The sequence below is a fragment of the Poeciliopsis prolifica genome, unplaced genomic scaffold (genome assembly GCF_027474105.1).
Source record: "Poeciliopsis prolifica strain line A6 unplaced genomic scaffold, Auburn_PproV2 SCAFFOLD005, whole genome shotgun sequence".
Lineage (NCBI taxonomy): Eukaryota > Metazoa > Chordata > Actinopteri > Cyprinodontiformes > Poeciliidae > Poeciliopsis > Poeciliopsis prolifica.
This window is the reverse complement of record NW_026562380.1, coordinates 17,501,962-17,526,558: the sequence shown is the minus strand read 5'-3', so window position 1 is coordinate 17,526,558 and position 24,597 is coordinate 17,501,962. Positions and strand designations below refer to the sequence as shown.

Below are 24,597 nucleotides of genomic sequence, written 5' to 3'. Positions count from 1 at the left end.
TTCATGTTTGGCTCCTCTTGGATTTTAATAGCCGCTTGCATCTAATAAAACGAACCGACTTGTAAGCACATAGCTCCACTTGTGTTACTAATTTCCCGCATTTCTGAACGCAGCAGGATGGAAGGACTCGGGGAATAGGAGACGTTAGGAGTGGGCGGCCCCCCGTCTGTTGTAAGAAACTCCAGTGAGGGGTGTTCGCCATATGCTCTCAGGGCTCCGAGGGAAGAACGCTCGGAGGATAAAAGTGAGCGGAGCAGCAACGGGCCCTCCATCAGGACGTTCAAAGCCTCCGTATGAAAATGACTGTGTACATCTTTCTGCTGAGGCCAAATTTAGATCAAAGGCAACCCCAGCCGGAGGATGGGGGAGGAGGGAGGAGAGCGAAGCTGGTTTGGGGCAGACTGGGAGTTGTGCATGAAATGGAACTTTGTGCAATGTGATGAGCAAATCAGTCTGTGCATGGGGGAATGGTAATAATGACAATAAGTAGAGAAATTTGTCAAATTATTTCATCGCCCAAAATTGAGCTGTTAACTTGATAGGGCTTCATGCTGGGTGAAATGAAGTTGTCTTTTTCAGGTCACCGCGCTGGCGGCGTTCACGGCGCCGTCTCTGGACAGGGATTGCGTTTAAAGACGCAGGCAGTCGACACAAGTTAGCTTTTGATGTTTGAGTGATGTCCATGTGTGATTGTTGTTGTTTGTTTCCGTCGTGAAGCCCGACGGTCTAAAATTACATTTTTTAAAGGGTATTTTGGTTGTAAATATTTAGATTCCTTTTTCTGGAAGTTCAATTGACCAAACATATATATTTTTTTTTTTTAAATGTTAGCCTTGTATGGTATTTATTGCTTCTAAATTTCTGCAATATTATTTAAGCCTACTTCAAACCACATGGCTCAATGATGAGCCACGTCTAGTTACATTTTTCTTGTAAGCCAATATTTACAACACTTTCATCTTCTGTGTATTAGACCCAAATGTGACGCCTTCAAAGCCGGTTACATAAATATACAGTGGAAACCAGATGACTACATAGACTGTATCACTGACTGACTTTATATAAGGCTAAACTTTTCCTGTTTCAGGTCGGTTAGGACTGGTGAAGATATTTATATTAGTAAAATGCAAAATTAATGACAGAGATCTTTTTTTTTTTGTATGTTTCTTTTTTATAATTTTTTTGAATTCAGAAGTTTAACAAAGTCAGGATGGTCGGCCATCTTGCTCACACACAACCTTGCAGTTCTGGTTATTTTGTGACGGAAAACATTGCTTTGCGATGGATGCTATCAAAACATGGTAAGTTATTTTTTATGATTAGAGTAACTGTTTGTTTGGGAGACTTAATTGTGCAATCAAATAACATGTTCAAAATTAGTTTATTTTAGTTTATTTTGAACAGAATCACCATCACTTTCTGCACCTACCATTATATTTGGGTGCTGAACCTGATCTGGTATATTGTAAAACCAGGCAAAATTAAAATCAATGGTCAGAAGATAAATGACTTTTTTAAAGCGCTATGAAACATTAAATCTCAAAATGAACCATATCGAAAGGCATAAGCTTGAATGCATATCTACGGTGAATTACCTGCTTTTATAAAAGCTAATATGTATCAAAATGACTGATTGAGGTTTTACGTAAAAGTTGAAGGAAACAAAGTAAAGTCCCCAGAATCCTGCGCATTTAGAGACAGCAATATCTATAGTAGTAAGTTATTTGTTTGCACTTCTGATGGCCTGGATCTCATTCAATCTAAAACCAGTGGGTTATACTAACATGGTCCCAGTTAGCATATACCACTGGTTTTCTAGCTTTCAACTGGAACATGGTTGACTTCGCTAACAATGCCAAATCCACTTCCTGGCTCATTAAGGGAAACAAAAACCCACCAGCACTTGTAGTTTTTCTAACCTGAGGATTTTAAAAATTATTTGATATTCTTCAAAGATCAGTTCTCGCTTGACCAACATTGAGACCTATTAATGTATTTAGCCACACAATTAACTAGGTAAGTATTTACCTAATTAATAAACGGTTGGTGCTAAACTCTCCTCTCGCTACCAGTGAAAGTATTTTAAGCTCCACCTTTGTGACTTGCACCACAGTTTGACATATTTGGATCTGCAGCATCACATATTAATGACAAGCACCATATTCTACTTTTTACAAAAATAAATTCATGATTATGTTTTTCATAAGAGCAGGGGTTTTTTTTATCTGTTGCATGGAGACTCGGTACATCTTTCACTGCTATTCTTTATTTTTTTGTCATGTTGAGTTCCCCTCTCCCTCGCTCCCTCCCCGTCTCCTCGCACTGCGCTGTGCATCCTGCCCCTCCAGAGAGGAGGGTCACCTGCTGCAGTCCTGCTCTGTGCCATCTGGCTGACTTCCTGTCATACTTACCCCAGGAGAGAGTGGCTCTGCAGGGCAACACACATGGAGAAATCCCCCTCCACGACGTCTTTCCCTCCTCCACTGCATCCAGGGCGCCGCACACCTGAGCAGAGAGGATGAGAAAAGCACACGAACAGACAACGGCACGGAGCAGAAAAGTCCACGCAGGAGAGAGAGGAGGACAAAGAGACGGAGAAGAAAAGCGCCAGACGAGGCCAGAAGGCGAAACGGGAAAGAAGAAAGTCAGAGAACGGTGCACACTGCCAATGCGGAGGAATTCTCTGCTGATTTAAAGGAAAACAGGAAAATCAAGTAGTTCCTCGTTCCATGTGGTTTGGGATTTGATTTTTGTGATAGTGACAAATTACATTTTTCCAAAACCAAGACATCAGAGGCCAGTTTTTATGTTATTATATACATTAGAACATCAGAATAAAGTGGAAGCAGCAGCAGAGCAGCCTCCTGGTTTTCCTTTAATCAGTGAAAGATTGTTGAGGTTCAGATTTTGTTGGGGGTTTTTTGTTGTTGCTTTTTTAACATCAATGTAGAAATTTTAGAAACATTGTCAAAAGAATTTGCGGTTCAGCTCCCAACGCAGCTCTTTCCCTCCCAACCCTCTGAGCTCAGCACTCTTTTGTTTCCCACATTCGCACCTTCGTCGCACACTCCTCCGTCTCGCAACGAGACGCGAAAGCGCCGCACGTGACAGATTAATCTTAATGTCCTACCCGTGGTCTTGCATATTCATATAAATATAACATGACTGCCGCTCACATTTGAATTTATCGGCTTTCCTCCTCTGCAAATTAGGGCGACTCCAATTGATGAATATTTTAGCACATGTGCACTCTGCGGGACATTTATCATCGGCTTTGCTATTATAAACAGAATAAATGAGCAGTCAGAGTGGGTTGCTGAGTGCAGAAACGCCGCCTCTCTCCACCTTCTTTGCCTTTGTGCCCCTCCAGACTTGCCACAGGTCTGAAAAATGGCTCTCTCCTTGAGGCCACCACCACCCATCAACCCCCTCCACCCATTTTTTAAGTTACGTGACCCGGCACATATGGATCAGTTTACCATAACACCATATATTTCCTATAAATGGCCAATACACTGATGATAACAGAGAGGTCTCGAAACTCAAATTTAACACCTAGAGCGGTGCTGGAGTCAACTTTAAGTTGAATCTATGCTAAGTGACGCCCTGAGGGGGTCGAGACCGAGGTTAATTGGATCTACTAAAATTATGATATTTCATTACAGACATTAAGTTTTAGAGGTTAGCCTGAACAAAAAAAAAAAAGCGTCACTTGACTTCTAGATTCCATTCTTTTCATCTTTGTTACAAAGGCAACCAATGCCACCCACATTTTGAGTTTTCAAGAGACTCTCTTTTAAAAGGTTACACTTGAAATGTTTGTGTGGTATAAATCCAGACTGGTTAGTTCTGGAGGCTGAAAGCTAGTGGCTAGTCTGAGATGGTCCTAGACCCAGGTGGACGTTTACCACCTTGAAACAACTCTAATTTCAACATTTGTTAGCTTTCAACTGGTGTGGCTCGCTTTCAAAATGCATCGTCTCAAATAATCAAACCTTCTGAACAACCTACTTACCGTTCGCCTGTGGTGGAGCTGCTCCGTGAACTACTGAAGGGAACGACACCAAAACCTCACAAGAAGAAACTAAGTGAAATTTCTGTCTTGACAAAATGGAGTGGAGTCGGATTTTAGCAGCCGTAACATTTCTCTGGAGTCTTTGCTTGAAGACAAGCGATTTCTCACGCCAGTGCTACACTCTCACGTTTGTTATGGTTGGACTTACCCAGAATGCTCTGCGCTGGGTATACCACTTCCTGCTTTTGGAGCTGTCTCCCCCTCCGGTTGGTTTTCATGTCTCGTTAGCCAATTAGGCTAATGAAAACCTTCCTCCAGAGCTCACTTACACCAGACCAAGTCCTAAGTTTGAAGGCGTACTGGAGTTCGCTGATTTTTTTCCGGATCAGAGCTCGACTTGTGCGTTTACACCTTTCAAAACCAATTGGACTTTCTGTCCAAATGAACTAGAGTTTGATTAAAGTGGACTTAACAGCGCTGGTGTGAATGCACATAAAACGTCATAGTGGTTTATCCAAATACTGTTGTATTGAACCGTTACATGGTAACATTTGTATAGTGCTCTTCCAGTCATACTGTCCACTCAAAGTGCTTTACACTAGAGCTACACTCACAAGCACACTTACATACTGATACACAGCAAAAGGCAATTTGGGGTTAACCCTGTGTCAATCGGCTGATTGATAGTACATCAACATATTTTGAACAATTGCACAGAAGAGGATGTTATATTGGAAATGGTCGTTGGGGGCGGTGGGTCTTCAACCATCTACCCACGCGAAACATATGCTGAGGACATTCAACGTGTTTCCAGTCAGAGTAATTGATTTAAAAGGAAAGCAGGTTAAAATAAAAACAAAAAACCCCCAACTTAAGTGAATACTGTTTTATTGATTTTCATCATTTGTATGTAATTACTCTGGCTGTAAGGCTTTACATGTTTTGTCCTTACAGGAAACCATTGATTTGGCGCCATCTGCTACCTCCATTTCCTCAGTAAATAATCATCGGCTCCTGTCTAAATAATTGCTGCTGTCTATCTACAGGCCCATAAAATTGTGTTTTTATCACCATTTTGCGGTTCACTTCTGGCACTTTAAGAGCAACGGGATAACTTCTGCCTCCAGGACCATCTTATCTGGACCTGTACTAAATCAAAAGCCCAGGAGAATTTTGAATTGCAGGTGAGATTAAAAAACACTTAAATGCTTAGCTAAGTTGCTTATCTCCAAACTTTTTTTAGTATTTGTTTACAGTAAACTTTTGCGGCGACGTCCAATCAGTTCCATTTTTAACAACATATTTGACCAATTAATCGTAAGATGCTATATAACAGAAAATATCTGGGTGATGTTCGCTTTTTGTTCTTGGCCACTTCCTACTTTTGCAGTGTTTCTGCTTTCATATCCAACTTTTACTGCTTTGAAAAGGAGTCATCTTCCAGTGGGGCACATCTTACAGACCGTATAGCGGTTCACACATTCTGAGGAGTCAACGCAAACACACTTTGGTGAATTTTCCATCATCTTCTTATAGCATATTGGAAGGACATTTTGTCATGTAGCTCAAATGAAATATCTACCCGAAGGAGTTTTTTTTTTTTGGGTTTAATCAGGTTTCAAAATATCAGAAATTTTGTTTTTTTTTAATGAAATGAAATGGGAATCCTCCTAACTCTGTGATCACTTCTTCCTTGTTGTAATATCAGCCCTCTACTGCTTAAGCAGAGCGCAGTTGGATGCCCTTTAGCGCTTCTTTTTTTTTTCATTATTCTTTTTATTTAATTTTTTTTTTCTTGTGCCTCCTGTGACCAGAAACTTTTCCTTGGATTCCTTTCAGGAAGACGCCAAACCTCCTCTGGCTCTGCGTCCAAACGCTGCAGCCGAAGCCAGCGGCTCTGACAACGCAGAGCTACACATTGTTTCAAACGCGTTCGCTCACAGTCCCGGGCCTTGGCAGGTTATTGTGAAATGGGCGAAATCCCAGCTTGGCGAAGCTTGGCACGGTAACCCGGGATCCTGGAAGCCTTCCACTTCAGAGAGCTCCGCCACATGCTGACTGTCATCCGCGAGGCACCGCGAGCCCAGAGGGGGTCTGACAGGATGGGTGTGTTTGGGGGCGTTGTTGTTATAAACATTGGGATGCACCCTTTACATACAAACACCGGAGATGCATCATCAGAGACCATCAGGGGTGATTATTATTTATGCCGACACTTTTGTGAGTTTAGCTTTTATCCTCGCGCAACTGGCAGCTGCCCAGTGAATCGTCCCCTGGAACCACAGCCATGATGAGCCTCCGCTACCTCACAACGGACGCACACATACACACACACTCGCTCTCGTTGCTGTCTACGCCCCGGTATATCCCTTGGCATGTTCGCTCCTCCTTCATAAACACTAGCAGCTGCTTGGGCAATTAGCCATTAGCTCTTTACTTTTTACTATAATACCCAGTCCTCAGAAATCCCCACAATTAGCTCCTTAATTGCCTCTAAACAACCCAGGCGTAACCAATAAATAGAAGAAGGGGGCAGACAGCTGGGGGTGAAAAAGACAGACTTATGGGAATGAAACATATCGGCTTGGAAAGTATACATAAAAGCCTTATTTCTCCGTCGGCCTCGCGCAGCCTATGGCGGAATTTTGGTTTCCCTGCCCGGCCCCCTCCGCGCTCTCTCTGCTTCGACACAGTCATGGAAAAGCTCACAGAGGAGGAAGAGAGTAAGGAAGAAGAAAAAAAGAAAACACGAGGCAGGCTGACGGCTCATATTCAGATTCAAACTGACACATCCATGCCCTTTATGCTGTGGTCTAACTATCACTTCTGAGAAATGCTAACATTCAGTGTGACAGAGGGTGTGACTGTGACTTTTCGGCGGGCGGGAAGGGGACGGTGCCCCCCGGGTGTGGATTTTTCTTTTTCTTTTCTTTTTTTTCCTGCGCCGTGATATGACACAGCTCGCTTCACGGAGCAATGGGGATACCCCCAAGATTAGCTGAATGCATTAAGGGGAGGCATAAAAACGTGGCTAACTGTTGATTAAATCACTGTTACATCCATTCTGGCGGTTCCAGTTAACCTCTTTAACATTGACAGCAGCTACGCCGCTAACATGACAATGGCCTCTAGGCAGAAATGTGCCATTTGGTCTCTACTGTACCACAATGGCCGTATTTTAAATTAGGAATGAGTTTTCTCTTAAAAAGGTGAGAGTGCAGAAACTAATTCGTTCATAGAAATATTTATTACGTTGGGTTTTATACATGCTAGTGACACTGTTGAAAATACGAATATTTTCCGAGCTCTTTAATGAAACACAAAGTCTTGATTTTGACATTAAAGATCTTATTTTGAGCTTTTATAGCACAAATGTTGTATTTTTCACATTTATCAGAGTTTGATATGTCCTACATATCAAACACTGAATTTAACTTTTTACAACTCCCACATATTCTATTTTACATCTACGTGGCATATTTGATTTATGAATCCTAAATGAAAGAAAACACAACTTTTTTCTCTTATTTATCTTAGGTACCGTGCTTTTTGATTTCAGGCATGGTATTTATAACTTCCATATGTTCCAGTTCAAAATACATTTCTATAATTAATTGGTGATTTGCTGTACACATCCAGTGTTTAATTTGCCTAATAATTGAGCATGTATAAGAATATTAGAATCACATTATTTCTAGTCCCCTATTTACTTAGGTAATTAATACTACATGATTGTAAATACTTTGGATTTTTTGGTAATAAAATCCCTTTCAGATCATCAATTGACAGGTTCAGCAATAGAAATAATAAAATTAAAAATCACCTGTGATGCTGATTTTTTGTATGTGTGTATTCATGTTTTGATGCGATTTCAAAGCAATAATCAGATCCAGTATATGTTCGAACATGCTTGTTATAGCTCCAAAAATGTTTACTGTTCATGATTTTCTCTCTTGAATTGTCCTAAATTTGACATTTTGAAAGGACTGGTCTGTGCTAACAGCACAAAAACAGCACATATTGGTATTAAAAGGGGTAATAAATACACACAAAAAAGTTATTTAACCTTCATTCCTTAAAAAAAAAACATTTAGGACTACTAGCCATATATAGGAAGGGCTATGGGACCCTTTAGCCTATTTTTTGTAATGCAACTGGGAAATGCCACAACAATGACATATGTTTCCTTTCCTTTCAGCTCTTGTAAATTTGATCAACACATGTTCCTAAGTATCCGCTGCTGTTTTGGTAAAATAAGAATTATGCTTTAACTGTGGAAGTCGAGGCTCGAACTCCAGGTCATCTGTTCGTAACAGTTGCTGGCGTTCTATCAAAGCAGCACGGTTGATTGGTGTCTCGGTTTCGTCGTACTGATAAACTGCTTCCAAATGAAAACAATCAAAGCAGAATCAAGTATAATCAAGGCCAGTAATTTGCCGCAGCTTGAGTGCGCACGTGGGCCCGTGTCGCCTATTCCAAAGTAGTTTCACTGCAGCGCGGAATTTCAGTGGAAGATTTTATTTATTTCATTATTTATTTATTACAAAATCTGCATCCAGTTTTCCTTGAGTGTTTCTTACTGTGTTCTCTCATGCACAAACACAGAAACGGGTACAGTATGGAAAATATCTAAAAGGGCTGCAAGCACCATCTAGTGATTTTTTCAGGAAATTACTCTTCAGAAAGTTAGACTTTCAACTGAAATGATCCATTTTATTAGTATTAAAAATAATAATAACTTTAAAAAAACACTGTGATCTGCAAATTTGAGAAAAAGCCAAACAAGCACTACAGTGAAACACATCCAGTGCTTTACAAGAATCTTTTGCATTTTAAATTATTTACATAATGAAAAAATATTACATGAAACCAATAAACACCAATTAGTATAAATCTAGCATGCTAGCTCTGTCACAGAACCGCCAGAAAAAGAGCTTTTCACTTCTTCATGAAACAAATATTTTAGCTATTATAGTACTAAATCATAAAAGTGAATTTGCATGACATCATTAAATAACTTCATGCAAAACTCATTTTTCAGAGAGACGAAGAAGATGATGATGGCACCTGTAAGAACACAGACATGTTGCAACAACAGCTTATTAGCAACCTTGTCAGCACAAAAGCCATTCTTCATTTGTCGCTATCGTGCTCAACTGAACAAATTTTTTATGCCAACAAAAAGTAAATAAAAGCCAAAAATAAGTACTTCTTTTAATAAAATCCAAGACCTAACTTGATAAGTATTATTGATAAGATCTAAGAGGAGATTAGTGTGGATTGTTCCCCGACTGCTTTAAACAGTTAGAATTGCTTAAAGGATTTTTAACTAAAAGTTATTGACACCAGAACACACAAATAAAGCTCCACCCTGATAGCGAGACGAACAAACACATCACAAGGACACGATGAACAGTGAAAATATACATTCAATTATTCTTAGTAAATTTGTGCATGTGTGCTACTGGATGCAGTTTGCAGCTGAGAAAAGTAAAGATGAAGTCAGGAAGTTATTTTGTCATTAGTTTTTGTTTTTTTTTACCACTAAGAAATTTACAATAAAAATAGCTGGGTACAAGCGTATGGATTTCTGCTGCAGCATGTTAAAAGTATAATCCTTTTGAAAACAACAACAAAGAAAGAAAGAAAGAAAGAAAGAAAGAAAGAAAGAAAGAAAGAAAGAAAAGACCAAACCAGATTTTTCATCACTTTTCAACACATAGCTAAGTTATTCACCTGAAACAATAAATAACACCTATTTGTTTGTCTTCATTGAAGCGTACCGTTAACAACCACAACTTTAAAACTGAGGCATGCTCAATTGGGAGTTTCGTATACGTGTAACAACCCTAAAAGAAACAGACCCTAAATGATCGATGTTTCATTTTGTAGCCATTAATCATGATGATTATCTGCCTGTAGTTGATGAAAACACATCAAACAATAGAATACTACATCTGAACAACAATGTTCAGAATATTACGTATGCACCATAAGTATATTTATTACCTGCGTAACGGTTATTTTCAAAACATACTTTATTCTGATTTTTTTTAAAATCTCATTGGCATCCTTGAACTAAAACCACCATCTCCAGAGAAGTTCAAAGACTAAAAATAATCTCACATTTTTGTATAAAAAGTATGAGTCAGGAGATGGGAACAAAAACATAGACTTTATTTTTATATACAAGGAAGACAGACGTTGGTAATAAGAGAAAGCATGGCTCTACATCATGAATTTGATATTTTTCAAGTGTATAATGTACCATGTAGATAAAGAAAATTAGATGCTGAAAGAATATGGAATGGTGAATCAAGACAGGATTAGGAAGACTTAAGGCAATGGCAACAGTGCAATTTTACTTTTAATAGAATTACGTGGACTTTAAAAAAAACAGTGCATTTCGAGGGTTTACAAAGGACGTACTTAATTTCATGTACTTTTACAATAAGGCTTCATGTTTTTTTGATGAAAGTTGACATGATGTAGCCTAATCTATGGTGTGTTTTGTGTATAGTTTTACAATATCTTAAGAAAACAGATCACTTTCTTATGATCACAGCTCAAAGTCACGACGGCCATTTCCGCCATGAAAGAAAACAATAAAAGCTCGACAGGAAGTCATAACTACAAGTCAATTGTCATAATTATTTATGTTTATGAGAATAAAACTCCTAATTTTGAATTTCAAAGTAATAATTTTGACTTTTAAAGTTATAATTATGAGACACAAAGTCATAATTGTGACTTTCCAAAATTATGAGTTAGATACTGTTTCTTTAAGGAGACTTGCTCCTGCATCTCATAATTACGATTGAATCAAATAATTATGACTTATAAGTTTGAATTATGACTTTGTATCTTATAATTAGAATGTTTAAAGTCAAATTTATTACTTTAAAAGTTGTAATTATGACTTCCTGTTGAGCTTTTTTTTTTCTTTCATGGTGGAAAAGGGCTTCCATGCAATACTCACTGCTTTTTGAAATAAATAATTAACAGGTATAATGAATAATAATAATAAAAAACGTTAACCTTTCACTTCACGCTTGAAATGAGCGAAAACCTACTCGGCATCCGTAGTTTGCCGACGTCACGGGATAACAACATGGCGGCTCACTTCGAATGAATGTAAAGACCCAAACAGAGGCTTTTCTACGCTCAGCAGGTCGCGAGCCGCGCTGTTTTCGGCCCCTGGAGACAGTTGACGGAATAATGATAACCGTTGCTGTGACAGTGAGACATGTCGGAGCCGGGGACAGAAGCTGCTGCCTGCGGCTCTGAGTTCTCCGAGCTGTGGAGGAAGATCTCTGAAGTCGACCGGTCCAAGAGAGGCACGCAGCGGATGCTAGCTACGGCAGCTTCTCCTGGACGTAACGGCGAGGAGGAGAAAAGTAGTTCCGGTTCGTGCTTGTTAAATCAGACATGTCGAAGTTTCGGACACGTCCTAAGTTGAATCCTTAATACTTACACGAAAATAGCCTCAGTAACAGTCGCTGTGTCTGTACCTTCGCACAGATCTGCGGAGTCCTCGCCTGCGAGGCAGCAGCAGATTCCTTGGCTCTAACGTGACAGAGTCTCCTGGAGATGTGGAGCCTTCACAGGACATTTTCTGGGACGGCGCATCCCCAACGCACACTGGTGACGAGTCCATGCTGTTTGTCTGACTGGATGCTCTGATCATGCAGTAAATTGCTGTTACTGCAACAAAGTGCAGTAACAGCAGTTTTGTTAGAAATTTGGAAGAAGAAAAAAAAAAAGAAGCTTCACATGGTTTTTTTCTTACAAAGTAGATTTGTGCACTCAAATAAATGTTTAGTTTCTTGTAGGATTTGTTTCAGTGTCAGTTAATTACTTCATATTCATCTTAAAGCCTGTTGCTCTCCTTTTTATTAGTATTAGTTGTTGATAAAGTGACTTTATTTTGGTAGTATTGTGTTAATGTAAAAATGACTATTTATTACTTATTTTTTTAGGTAACTGTATGGCTGTGACTGTGTGGCACTGTATTAATAATGCCTGAAACACAAATATTGCTCTTGCATTACTATTTGCGAGCATAACATCGTAACTTGCTGAAGGGACTGACTTAAAGAAGTGTGATTTATATCAATAAACTCTACTCAGTAACTGCATGAAATTATATTTTTGAATTTACTGGCATTTATTTATGTTCAAATGGAACAAACAATTAAGAAAACTAGTAAAAAAAAAACCCAAAACATTTCTGACAATATGGTCAGTTTTGTTTTATTAACATCATTAATCGGACATTTTAGAAACAGTAGATCAAAATTCATATAAGAACTTTTTCAAAGTAAATGTTAAACGACATGATAAATGCCCAACGCTATTGGGAGGGAGGTTCACTGTACAGCTCAGCTCATGTTGTTCAGAGATGATCGCATTGATTCTATCTCCCTCTTGTTTCTTTAGGTCAAGGTTACAAGAACACCAGGGCTGTGAAAATCTCTGATATTGTCAACCGCATTGCTCCGAAGGTCAGTGGTTTCATCCTCACCTTCGTCACTGCATTCATCCTCAATATGAAAAACTTCTGAGAGGTTTTGTTTTCCTTCAATTTGCATTTTTCAAAGAATATAAAACCCAAAGTGACCGAACCCTCGCTGCTGCACTGGCTCGACGATGGTGCGACCCCTTACAGCCCTGACGTTCCGAAGCAACGAGTCCGGAAAAGGTCTTCCAGGTGTCTCAAAGTCTCACACCGCATTTTGACCTATAGAAGCTAATTCTTCTTACGTCTTGATAATTGTTTCACTCCAAACAGACAGAGCAGTGTGGAGGATCTCATGAAACTTGCCAAGCAATTCGACAAAAACATGCAACAAGATGAGACTTCCGTCCAACAGAACACCGTCACCGGTAAACTTTGTGACACTGTGGACATCTTTGAAAGCAAAGTCAAAGAACCGAGGTGTCCATCTTTGTCGGAACAAGCGGAGGCAGAGCTTCGGGCTCTGTTTGACTCGTCCACCCAGGGAATCAGCGGCAGGTTGAGCGAAGGCTCGGTCTCTTCTCAAGACAGACAGGACCTCGTCGAGACTTTACCCTTCATTGACCAGAGAAAGTCAGAACCCAAACCAGCTGATAAGCATTCCACAAATAACTTGGTTGACTTTGAGGATGACTGGGACAATGACGACCTCCTCAATGACTCCTTGATCCTGGCACTGACGCAAGATCCAAGCAATCCTCCTAAGACCTCAGCAAAGTCTCACACAAACACTGCTCTCCAGTCAACTGCGAATAAGAAGCCGGAGAACCCGTGTAAAACGAGTTTTGGTTTGCTGCAGGACCTGTGCCCCAAAACAAAAACTTTTAATCGTAGCACTTTTAAGTTGGAATCCAACCCTCACTTTCAAACCATACTGGATAAGGAAGCTGCCAAGTCCGGTTCCACCGCTGTACAACCCAAATCAAAGAGCACAGAGCAGAAACCTGCTGCCACAAAGACGGACTCCAATCCCAGAGGTGAAAAAGTTACGAATGGGGAGAAGTTTTTTCTGCAGGCCTCTTCGGTTAAAGTCGTTTCGGACAGCTTATGGGACGACGGCGATGACGACGCCCTCCTCTATCAGGTATGCGACAGCGTGGAGAGGGTTTCCACCAGCCAGCCGGATGAAGCGGCTCCAAAAATCTGTGAGGGACAAAAATCGAAAGGGCCTGTGGACGGACGGCAGAACACGAGAGACCGTCATTTCAATGCCGAATCCTGTGGAACTTCTGGTGTCGGTGCGAACAGACGATCATCGGGTTCTTTCGTTCGTTCCCACTCGCTGCCGTTGACTTCCTGTTACACTGGAAACTTCCAAGGATGGAACGTTCCTCTGAAAGGCGGCGACAACACATCGGGGATTTCTCAAAGCTTCCCGAGTAGCCGAGGTGGTCCGGGTGGGGATTTCTCCCATGGCAACGTGGCTATGAAGCCTCATCCAGCGATGACCAGAGTCGCCCAGAACTCCATGTCCCAGCATGCAGCATTCAAGAGGAATGTGTCTGACTCAGCCATCACAAACAACAAAGGTAAGATGGTAGAATAAAATAAGAATTAACTAAAGAAGACAGTTTCAATTCACTATTATATATAATTTATTACTGTTATTACTAATATCTTGTGATAGCAGTGAACTTTAGGTATTTCTATCATGTTTTTTAATCTCCAAAGTGTGGTGCTGGAAAAGATTAAATTTAAAATTGAAAATGCTTGAAAGGTGCTTGAATTTCACTGTGGGAAAAGTATACAAACCCTGGATGCAAGTCACACTTTTTAGATTTGTTTTTGTAGAAACCATTATTGTCGTTTCCGCTTTCTATACTGAACTTTGTGTTGGATTGTCTCAGAAAACCTCAATGACACACATTAATCCTTGTAGTCGTTAAATGAAAATAAGGTCAAATAAAACACTGCTGATCACAAATCATCCATAAAACCCACTTTGTATTACACTTATCGTGTTTTTTTTTTTTTTTTTTTATTCCTCACCTGATTGTGTCTTTCTGTTCTTGTTCCAGTTTTTGTCACCAGTCAGAACGCAGGGAAATGCTCTGCGGCGGAGATCGAGAGGAAGAAGCAGGAGGCTCTGGCCCGGAGGCGGCTGAGAATGCAAAACGCTTCGAAACCTTAGAGGAGATCCATCCCGACTGACAAAAACGTCTCGTGATAAGCTGATTGCCTGCAAGCAATAATCATGCTGATAATCAGATTATCATTTCAAACCAGCAGTGGCCTTACTTTATTTCAACTAAAATAGTTCCAGTTAAAGAAACGATGTGGAGCTGCTCAGACAAAATGATTAAACTATGACTTGAAGAATAGTTTAATTCCTTGACTCTAAACATGTTTATGGGTGGGAAAAAAAATTATATTTTACTAAGATTGGTCCTACTTGTTATTATTTGAGTCTCATGTTGATTTTGTTCAGATTTGAATAATTGCACCTCGTAGTTGCATCTCGTTTTCTACAAATGTATAAAAGCTAAAATGCAGTTAAGATAATGGTATCCTTCATTTGGTTTATGCTGTACAGTTAAAAATTTGTGGATGTTTTCTATTGTCTGAGTGACTGAAACTGTTCTGGTTCATGTTTTATAAATCAACAGTCAAGACTTTGATGACTTTAGCAGAATCAGCGTTTTGAACATTGCTGTAGCAGACGCTAGCGGAAAGTCTGTAGCCAATGTCTGATCTATTTTGAACCTTAAAGTAAGTTTACGCTGAAGAGACTGATTGTGAGAAGAACATTTTTGAATAAATCTTGATGTGACACTTTTTTTCCCTTTTTTTTTTTTCCACAGATCTGAACCAAATATTGTGCAAAACCTGTGCAGGCAGCTGAATCTGTGATTTTTCTTTTAACACTGCACTCCCTGAAAGTTTTTTTCACAATCAAAAGCAAAAAATAAACACATTGAGTTATTTGTTTTTTGGTTGTTGTTGTTTTTTTTTCAGTTTATCACATGAAATCCCGATGAAATACACTGATATTTGTGCATGTAGTTCAGTATGTTTTTGACTACTTTTGCAAGGCGCTCTGACACTGTGCAATTAACTTCAGTTTGAAGCAGCAATTCCCCTGTGTTTATTTTCACATTTTAAATTTATGGTGATGTGTTGTCACACATTTAAAGCGATTAAAATAACTTGTGAATTAAAATTTTGGAATAAAAGCAAAAAAACACAAGACACTAAAGGTTTTAGCGTATGAATTTTATTCACTTCTGAGTTTGAAGTCACATAGCACCAGTTCATTCAACCCTGTTCTTAATTTTAATCATATTAATATGAGATGCTGATTCCAGCTTTGATAATGATAGCAGGAGTTAATAATTTGTATTGTGACTGATGGGTTGCTGGTTTGAACCCCCTTTGTCTGGCATCATTGGTGTCCTTGGACAAGATGCAGGAGGATTTTGCGGTTTGCTTTCACACTGCATTGTGTCAAACAAGTCAGACCATTTGAGAAACGCTAAGAACCACTGGAGGAAACATGACGACCTCCAAGGGAGACACTGAGCGCAAAACCTCCTCCTTCACAAAATGCGACACAGAAATATTGTCTGATTTTAACGGTTGTAGGATTTCTTTTGTCTTTGGTAAAAGACCACCAACCACGCGTCTCTCTAGCACTAGACTGCCGTGTTTGTATTTACCCAGAATGCCCTGCTCAATAGCCCACTTCCTGCTTTTGGAGCGCTCGCTGGTCTGCTTGGCATTTACATCCATTCAATTCAGTTCAGATACCAGGATTTTCAGGCAGACTAGAGTTCGATTCACACCTCCCCCAAATCAACCAGACTTTCTAGGCAAACAAAATAAAGTTTGTTTCAAGCGGACTAAAGAGGATCGGTGTGAGTGCGCCCTAAGAAACGCCCCCAGAATTGATCAAAACCACGTTAAATGCTTAAAAACAAGCCTAACCTTGGAAGGCAATGAGAGACATCTCACATCTGTATCATACTATTTTCCTTCCGACTGAAAAGTCGAGGATGTGAATGAAAACTAGTCTTTCCCAGGTGCAGTTTCAGCTGTTTGGATGTGGTCCATATTTTCGGCGACGCTCCTGTCGGTGATCCCACCAGCTGCTCAGGATCTGGAGGCATCACAGGAGCGCTCCCTCACGGCGCTCATTGGCTCCCATTATCCCAACCTCTGCGTATTGTGGAGCTGCTGACAGGTCAAGTAGTCATCGTGGCCTTATTTCACAAAACACTCAAATCCGCTTTCAACAAGCTGCTGTTCGAAACTTACTGTGGACGTCAGGCGCCGCCTCAGCGTGGAGAATATTATTGTTACGAGGCAGGAGGGATTATTTTAATATGAAGGCTAATTTGTCTTATCATTACACTCACCTGCTGTTCCAAGGAGGAGAGGACAATGTTGCTCTTTGTGATCCCGGGATAATTCGTCAGTGTTCCTCCCTCAGAGCCATTCCCACTGCTTTACACGCCTGTTACAGCTTGCAGGTGTGTGTCAGAGAGAGAGGAAAAGAGAGAGACGGGTGGTCCGCAGGTGTGTGTGTTTGATTATTTATTCCTCCTCTGCCCCTATGTGTCTCCCCCTCTCCAACCCCAGTCTGATTATAAATCAGATGCCAAGGCAATTTGGCAACAGTATAAAGGCCCCCTGTTTTTCTTTTTATGATTATGGTTATGATGATGACTAGTGTATTTATTTCAAACTATTTGATGAAACCCCTGGCTAAAGCTAGCAGGTGTTGAGCAGGGACAATATCACGCTCGCTGAAGGACGAGCAGAAGAAAGGCTCGTTTCAGGGCCCATGTTACACGGAGCCATCTCTGATGATCGGATAGGAGCGGAGCGCCACAACGTTCCCCTTTGTCGGAAAAAGAATGATTTATGGCTGTTAGTTGGGCATGCGGCAGTAATTGCCGCAGTTACAATTATGTTACCATAGCACCTGTTTAAACTGTCTATTCTTGTGTGGATGTTTTCGTTTTCCAGCAGAGCAGAGTTTGCGAGCTTGAATTTTATACGCAGAGACATTAAACGGCGACGGGAACGGGGGGCCCTCGGAGAGAGGTCTGGGAGCAATTTCTGGGTAAATGGGAGCGTGTGATGGGCAGATTAGTGTTGTGTCATCTGATATGCAAAGAAAACAACGCAGAATATTTCCCCCCCCCCAAACGCAAATGGTGGAAGCGGCCTTTTCAGCGAGTACAATAAATATACGGAAACGTGTATTTAGTCGGCGGTTATTTGGAAATCAGCGCCGCTCGGCAAAACAAAAATATTCCCTTCCTCGACCTCCATTGTGAAAATATTGACTTAAAAATATCACAAAACTTGACACAACCAAATTGTGTTCGTTGGAACCTTGACTACTTAATGCTATTGAGAAACAGAAAACAGTAGACTTGGAAAAACATGGGCTGAATTCACAGAGTATAAGGTCCTTGGCTAAAGCTAACAGCTGTTAGCTTACAAATGTAGCTAAGTAAAAGAAGTTAATGGTTATTTGGAAATTAGCGCCGCTCTTCAAACAGTGCTAACAGTGTGTTAGCTAAAGCTAGCTTTGGCCATAGGCGTGGCCAGGGATTAACACAGTATTGTTTCCAAAAATGAAAAAAACTTTTCGTCAGCAGAGAGATCCTTTTTCTTTCCCATGTTGCTTGAAACCTGTGGCCTGCTTAATAATGTGGAACATCCTTCTTAAGTAGATTTCCTTTAATTGAGCTCAGCAGCCAAACTAATCAACCCAGCTCTCTGAAATTAATTGCAGTGACTCAAAGGGCCCTGACACACAATACCATCTAAAGATTGAATAGCACAACAGCAAAAAAATGTAATCTTTAAAACACTTGAATCCTGTTTGCATAATAATTTGCAACACGGTGTATTTGGACATTTTGGGGATCGATATGAGGCGGACGTTTCTGGAGACATCTGCTGTTTCACTAAAGGAAAACAGCAAAACTAAAGCATGTTTAAAGCACTGACCAGCCAGTAGAGACAACTCCTCTAATAGCTTTCCCATGCAGAGACTAAACACAGCTTTACAGAGCAACAAGATTACCTTCCCAGAATACAACTAACACACATCACAAATATATCAGCATGAGTTTTTTTTCACTCTTCCTTGCTCTCTAACTTTGGCTCCCTTATCAGCGTGTCTATCTGCCTCCGACACACACACGCACGCACACACACACACACACACACACACACGCAAACAGGCTGAGCGCAGGAGGTTTTTGCACAACTATGGCAGCAGCCTGTCAGCAGCGTAAATGACCTGTGAAGAGTTTCACGGTGCGTGTCATTAGGCAGCTTTAGATTTGTTTCAACAGCGCTTTACCTGAGGGCTTCATTCATGGGCCCCCAGGTATGACTGCCTTCCTCACGGGGCTAGAGAGCAGGGGGAGGGGGTGACATGGTGGGCTGGGAGGGGTCTGGATTTCCACAGAAGCGACTAAACGAAGGCCAGTGAGTAGAGAACTGAGCCCGTTTCGAGAAGGACGACGATTTATTTAGGACGACCTCTGAGCCAAACTTTATAAAGGGTTTACAGGGCAGTTGCCCAGGGCCAGGAGTTGGGGCGCCCCCCTCCATCCCCCAACCCTCAAGAACATACATTACTCAAAGTCATGGGCTCATTTTACATGTGGTGTGTTTTTTTAGTTATTTATTTATTTAAATTTTCTTGCATTTTCATCAATTTAAACTGCACTCAAGTATTTGAAAATGATCATGTTTGTGGTACCAACATTAAGCCATCTGCCAGATGATTTAAATCAACCAGCCATCATTTTATACCTGCAAATCTGTCGGTCCACCTGTTTATGATCTGTACTTTGAATGAGTGATATGTTTTGTTTTGTTTTTTCCCAAGACAGGGCACCCGAACTGACTCCAGCTCAGAGGCCCTTATTCTAAATCCGGCCCTGGACGTTCTTGTGTTTTGACTGGACTTTTAACTGTGAAATGGAAGGCAAATCTCACATTATTCATTTACTTAAATGCGAATGCATGGCTCCTCTCTCAGATTAAAGATCTTTTACACTGACACCCTAGATAAAACCTCTGCAATCAAATACCCCAAACCTCTTCTGAAAGATGTTCAAACTGTGAAGAGGAAGTAAAATTATGCATTTTGTCTTTTTTTTTTTCAACAAAGAAAAGCCTGAAAAGTGCGGAGTGTACCTATATTTAGCTTACTTCATTTAATACTCCTGAATAAGGTGCAGCTAGCCCTCTAAAGTAAATAACTTGTGTTGTGGGTTAGGAATATGATTGGCCCTTGTGGGCCACCATACACGGGTTTGCTGGATAAAGTCAGATAGATCTACAATAGATAGATTGTGGTTCTAGCGAGACATAATGTGTGGAAGTTCAAGGGGGAAGGATACTTTCTAAAGTATCTCAGGGAAATTTACAGTGTCTGGTTGTTATCTGCAAATATATTCTGTTTTTGAAAATACGGGTATTTATGAAAACCGCAGGGAGTTGAGAAGAAATAAGAGAGTTTTAAGATGCTCCAGCTGGTACCACTGACTCCCAAACGGGCCTGTTTGTGTGCGCCGGAGATGTATGGCCTTAATAAGCGAACTTCCTTTAATAGTATTTAGTCGTACGGCAAGATCCTTCTGATTTTATCGCCCACTTAACTCATGTTGCACTCGATCACGTCCCACTAACTTACAGTAAGCGTGACAGTTAAAATAAATTTCTGATGAAATAAGTCAGGGAGAGGTCAAAATTACCCAGACGTAGCGCAGATAAGGAGTATGGAGGTGTCTAGAAACGAGTCGTTGTTATTGCAGACTAACTCATTCCTCTGGAATGGAGGGAGTACTAGAAAAAAAACACATCCAAGGAGAGATTAATCACTCCGCTGAAAGTCAGGCAATGAACAAAACTTTCGATTCCTCGCCCTGTGCACTTCTCAAGCCTGGATTATCGTAATGTTTTCTCTCTCCTCTCTCTCTTTTAATTTTTTTTCTCTTCTTTTTAAATCCCATCCAACCCGTATTGATACCTCAGCCCAGCACGCTTCATTAAGCGTGCTGATAAGGGTTTTACAGACCCAACTGTGTTTGGAGAAGTGAGACTCTCCTCCGCACGGCCAGCGAACATCCGCGCCGCCGCATTCCTCCGGCCTATATCTGCCAACACCTTCTCGCTACAGCGGCTGTGGCCTTTTTCTCCCCAGCCTGTAATAGTCAGCATGGGCTGTAATGGTCTGTTGACAGGTTTAGGCTGAGGTAATTTTGTTGCCGAGCTGTACAGTGAGGTGCCAAATCTCCCCCTCAGGAAAAAGAAGAAGAAGAAGAAGGAGAAAGAGAAAAGAAAAATCGAGGAGCAGAAGCAGAGAAGCGAGCCATCTTCCTGCGGCGCGCTCCTTTATTGGCAGATAAACATTTTACGCTTTCGCGTGATTTTGGCTGCCTTTTCAAGCTCTAGGAGCTACGGGGTTCGCAAGGCTTCGCCGTTAGTTTCTCGTAAATCGGCGCCCTCCACATGTAAAGTGGGTGCAAAAAAAATAAAATAAAAACCCTGTTAAGTGGTGCTAGCTCCTGTTGCGCGTCGCGCTGCTCTGGAGTTAAAATGGTTCCCACTGTGCAGAGACACAGTTCATTATTTGCAGCAGGACTGCATAAAGAGAGAGACAGGCCGGGCTGAGTGGAACTCCAGCTGCTGGACTAACACGCGTCCACACACACACACCCACACACGTACACACACACACGCACACGCACGCAGATGCGGAGCAGAAACACTCCGTGGAAAATGCGAAGGAAAGCAGAAACTGCTGAGGCCAAGGGGTTCCCTTAGCAATGTGCAAAGCAGATCAACTGTACGCTAACGCACAAACGCACCTGCCAGCTGAGCATCTCCGGCGGGACAGAGGTCTCAGAGGTCCCAAAGGTCCCCGGTCCTACAAATTCTCCCACCTCCTGCACGCAGACGTGCACACAGCGGTTGCTGGTGACCCCTGCGGGGTCATGCTGGGATCTGACTGCGGCTGAACGCTGAGCTGCTAACGATGTTCGGCCCTTTGCCGCCGTGTCATCTGGCTCTCATTTAGGACAGAAAGGAAGCAGTTTTAAGATCATGTGTTTATGAGTTGGGATTTATGAATTAAAGCGATTCTGAATGTTACGTTGCCTGCGATTAAAAACCTTTATATTTCGCTCCAGGAAGGAAATCTGAACTCCTGTCATTGTTTTACTTTTGTGCCGAATACCGCAGCGTACGATTTACATGAAACGCGTAGAATTTAAGAAGATGCATTAAAATAAAGCCAAAGCAAAGTGCATTCAGAAATAAAGCTTGTCTGAGTCATAGTTTGACCTTTTCCTAGTTAAAAATGTTCTTGAATGTTGACCATAGCTTGATTTTCAGTTTTTGCAGAGGTGTAGCCATCCTATTATACCTGAATTTCAGATTGGCGTCATACAAAGCAGGCTTCCCATTCCCCCATTGGTCGGTCTGATAACGTTTGACAAAAGGCTTTATTATGAAAACGTGTGTTCATACCTCCATTGCATTTTTAATCCGTTTCACCTTTCAATCTCTTAAGGTAATTAAGGGACAGGCTAAACTCGCTAATTTAGACAAATGCTTCGTATTCTGTGCATCCTATCTGCCAAATAGCCTCTCATTTTATTCAGATAATTGATTTTTAATTTAAAGCTTCACCCTACTTAGCGGAAAGGACATTTCTGCTCTGAAAGGATTCAAGAAGATTACCGCTGTGTTCAACACATTCCTAAGAAAAACCGCGGTTTTTAACAGTCAGCTAAATTTGAACGCTAACTCCAATCCTGATGCTATTTTTTTTCTCAGTTGCTACCAATGAAATGTGCTAAAACCCTCCTGCAAACGATAGTTTAGGCACTTTTTCCTTTCCACATTTGAACTACTTTGAAAAGAAAAGTACGGCAATGTCTGAAGTGCAGATTTCTCCTGAAAGTCAGACTGGGAGTCCCCAGTCAAATTACTCGGGCTGTTTCCGAATGCAAATATGTGGCATAAAGATCAACAAAACAACTAAAGATGCAAATCAAGAAATCTTGGCGGCCCGCTTTGGCATCTGTTGGGAGGAAAGGAAATTAAACATTTCCATCAACGTTTAGCCCCTGAGTTTTTTTCCTCTGAGAGCTAGACACTCGTTTGTATTTTTATTCTTTTTTTTTTTCCAAGATTCATCTTTGAGAGTTTTTCTAGAGGGCTGAGCCTCTTTCAACTGCGTTGAAAAGCATGCAGTCAGTGGACCTGTAGTTCTTATATGCCGTGCAGAAGTATTCATACCCATTGAGTTCCACATTTTGTCACGTGTGGATCTAAAATAATTATTATTTCAACAGATCAAATCAAAATGGGAAAGGTGTGGCGTGTGTTCAACCCGTCTCGTTCCATACTTTGTAGAAAAACATTTTCCTGCAGTAAAAGCTGCAAGTCTCTCTTGACTTTAAACAGTTTTGCCAATTTTCTCTGCCAAGTGGCTCATGCCCAGTTAAACCCAGCCTGCTGGGGGAACCATTGAATGCGTCCTGATTTTGTCATTTTTAATAACAAAAGTTTGAACACTCCTCAATCCGATGAATGAAATTATAATTTGTGGTTTTTAGATCTCTTTTTCTACTCATTAAATTGAAAACTGTTTTTTTTTTTTTCTTTACATAATTTCTACAAATAACATAGAAAATGCTTCCATTTCTGTTTTCACACTGATTTTCAATTGGACTAAGTTTTGGACTTGACTGGGTCATTTTAACACTTCGAGTTTTGATCCAAGACTTTCCATTGAAGCTCTGAATGTATGTTCAAGGTCATTGTTCTTCTGCAAGGTCAACGTTGGGTCGTTTTTACCCGGGACTGGTGCACTTCTGCATGTGGCAATGGTAGCGCATGGAAGAGGAGCTTGAATTTTTTTTTTTCAGATTCTGTCGAGACATAAAACATTTAATAGATATGTAAAATCTATTAAATGTTTTTTTACAAAAAAACATTTTTGTAAAAAGCTGCATAATGTAGCATTCTTTGTGTCTGATTTTTCAGTAAATTAACTAAGATTACCAAAACTGATCTGTTGAGTCTAAAACTGACCTCAGAATTGTTCAGTTTGCATCAGAGAGACTTTTTCTCGTTCTTCTTATGTTTTACGTTCCAAAATCCAGGACGTACATGTCAAAACATTCAGTACATTTCACCTTCTGGGCGACCTCCACGTCGCGGATATGTCCCAGCAACGCTGGTTGCATGTCTGTCCCGTGTCACCCGTGCCATTTTGACATACAAGGCTTGTTTACAGGACTCCTCCGCGCCTGTTTGGCCGCCCACACGCAGCCCACGCTAAAGGTTACCATGCTGGGATTTTAATCTACATGTGAAATGCGCTCCCCCGCGCCTAATCGTCCGCTGAGTCAGCAATCCGGCCGATGCCCCGCGATTCGGAGAGCCGTGCTTTATTGATTGAACGGACTTCACTTTCCAACACACACTTTGAAAAATACCCGTCCATCTGCACACACACGTATGCTGGTGACTTTGTTGCAAATGGAGGGTGGGAGAGAGATGAGTGTCAGGCCTCGCTTGATGGGTGAACATCAATCATTGCCTGTCAGGCCTTGCTTTTTCACCCCCACCTCCTTCCTCCACCCCCTCTCCCTTTCTTTCTGCTTCACCGATCAGTCTTTGTTTGCAATGGTGTGCGTGTGCGCGCATCCCGGGAATGCAGTCTCACCACATAGACGAGACAGTTTGCAGGTGTTATCGTTCTCAACGGCCAATTAAATAAGTGTCTCTTGTTGCCGTACCTCCATGTCAACGCAAACAAACGTCGTAATACCTTTTCACTCGTGACAGGCATCAGAAGAAGGATGTCTGTGTTATTGAGTTCAGTTCCCAAATTTGATAAAAGCTTTTGTTGAGCTGTGGCCGACTTCCTTCGCGTGTTTATCTATCAGCAAGCATTCTGTGGTTAAGGTGGAGTTTGGGTAGAGACGTAATGAGATTTGGTCACAATAGTTCTTATCACAGTAATGTCTACCACAAGGAGAGATGTCTAGTTGGTGTTTTTCTTGAATTATTGATA

The 24,597-nt window shown here is 41.0% G+C and overlaps 1 protein-coding gene across 2 annotated transcripts; it reads left to right on the top strand.

Moving 5' to 3' along the window:
* Positions 1 to 11,118: 11,118 nt before the first annotated feature.
* etaa1b (ETAA1 activator of ATR kinase b) lies at positions 11,119 to 15,461 on the top strand. 2 transcript variants are annotated; one of them, XM_055030288.1, is made up of 6 exons: positions 11,119 to 11,421; positions 11,537 to 11,659; positions 12,455 to 12,519; positions 12,616 to 12,716; positions 12,807 to 14,062; positions 14,552 to 15,461. In XM_055030288.1, the coding sequence occupies exons 1-6, from the start codon at positions 11,262 to 11,264 to the stop codon at positions 14,662 to 14,664; spliced, it is 1,818 nt and encodes a 605-aa protein (XP_054886263.1). In that variant the 5' UTR covers positions 11,119 to 11,261; the 3' UTR covers positions 14,665 to 15,461. The 2 variants fall into 2 exon arrangements, with proteins under 2 accessions (XP_054886263.1, XP_054886262.1); XM_055030287.1 differs by having other exon boundaries at positions 12,616 to 12,725.
* The last annotated feature ends 9,136 nt before the right edge of the window (positions 15,462 to 24,597 follow it).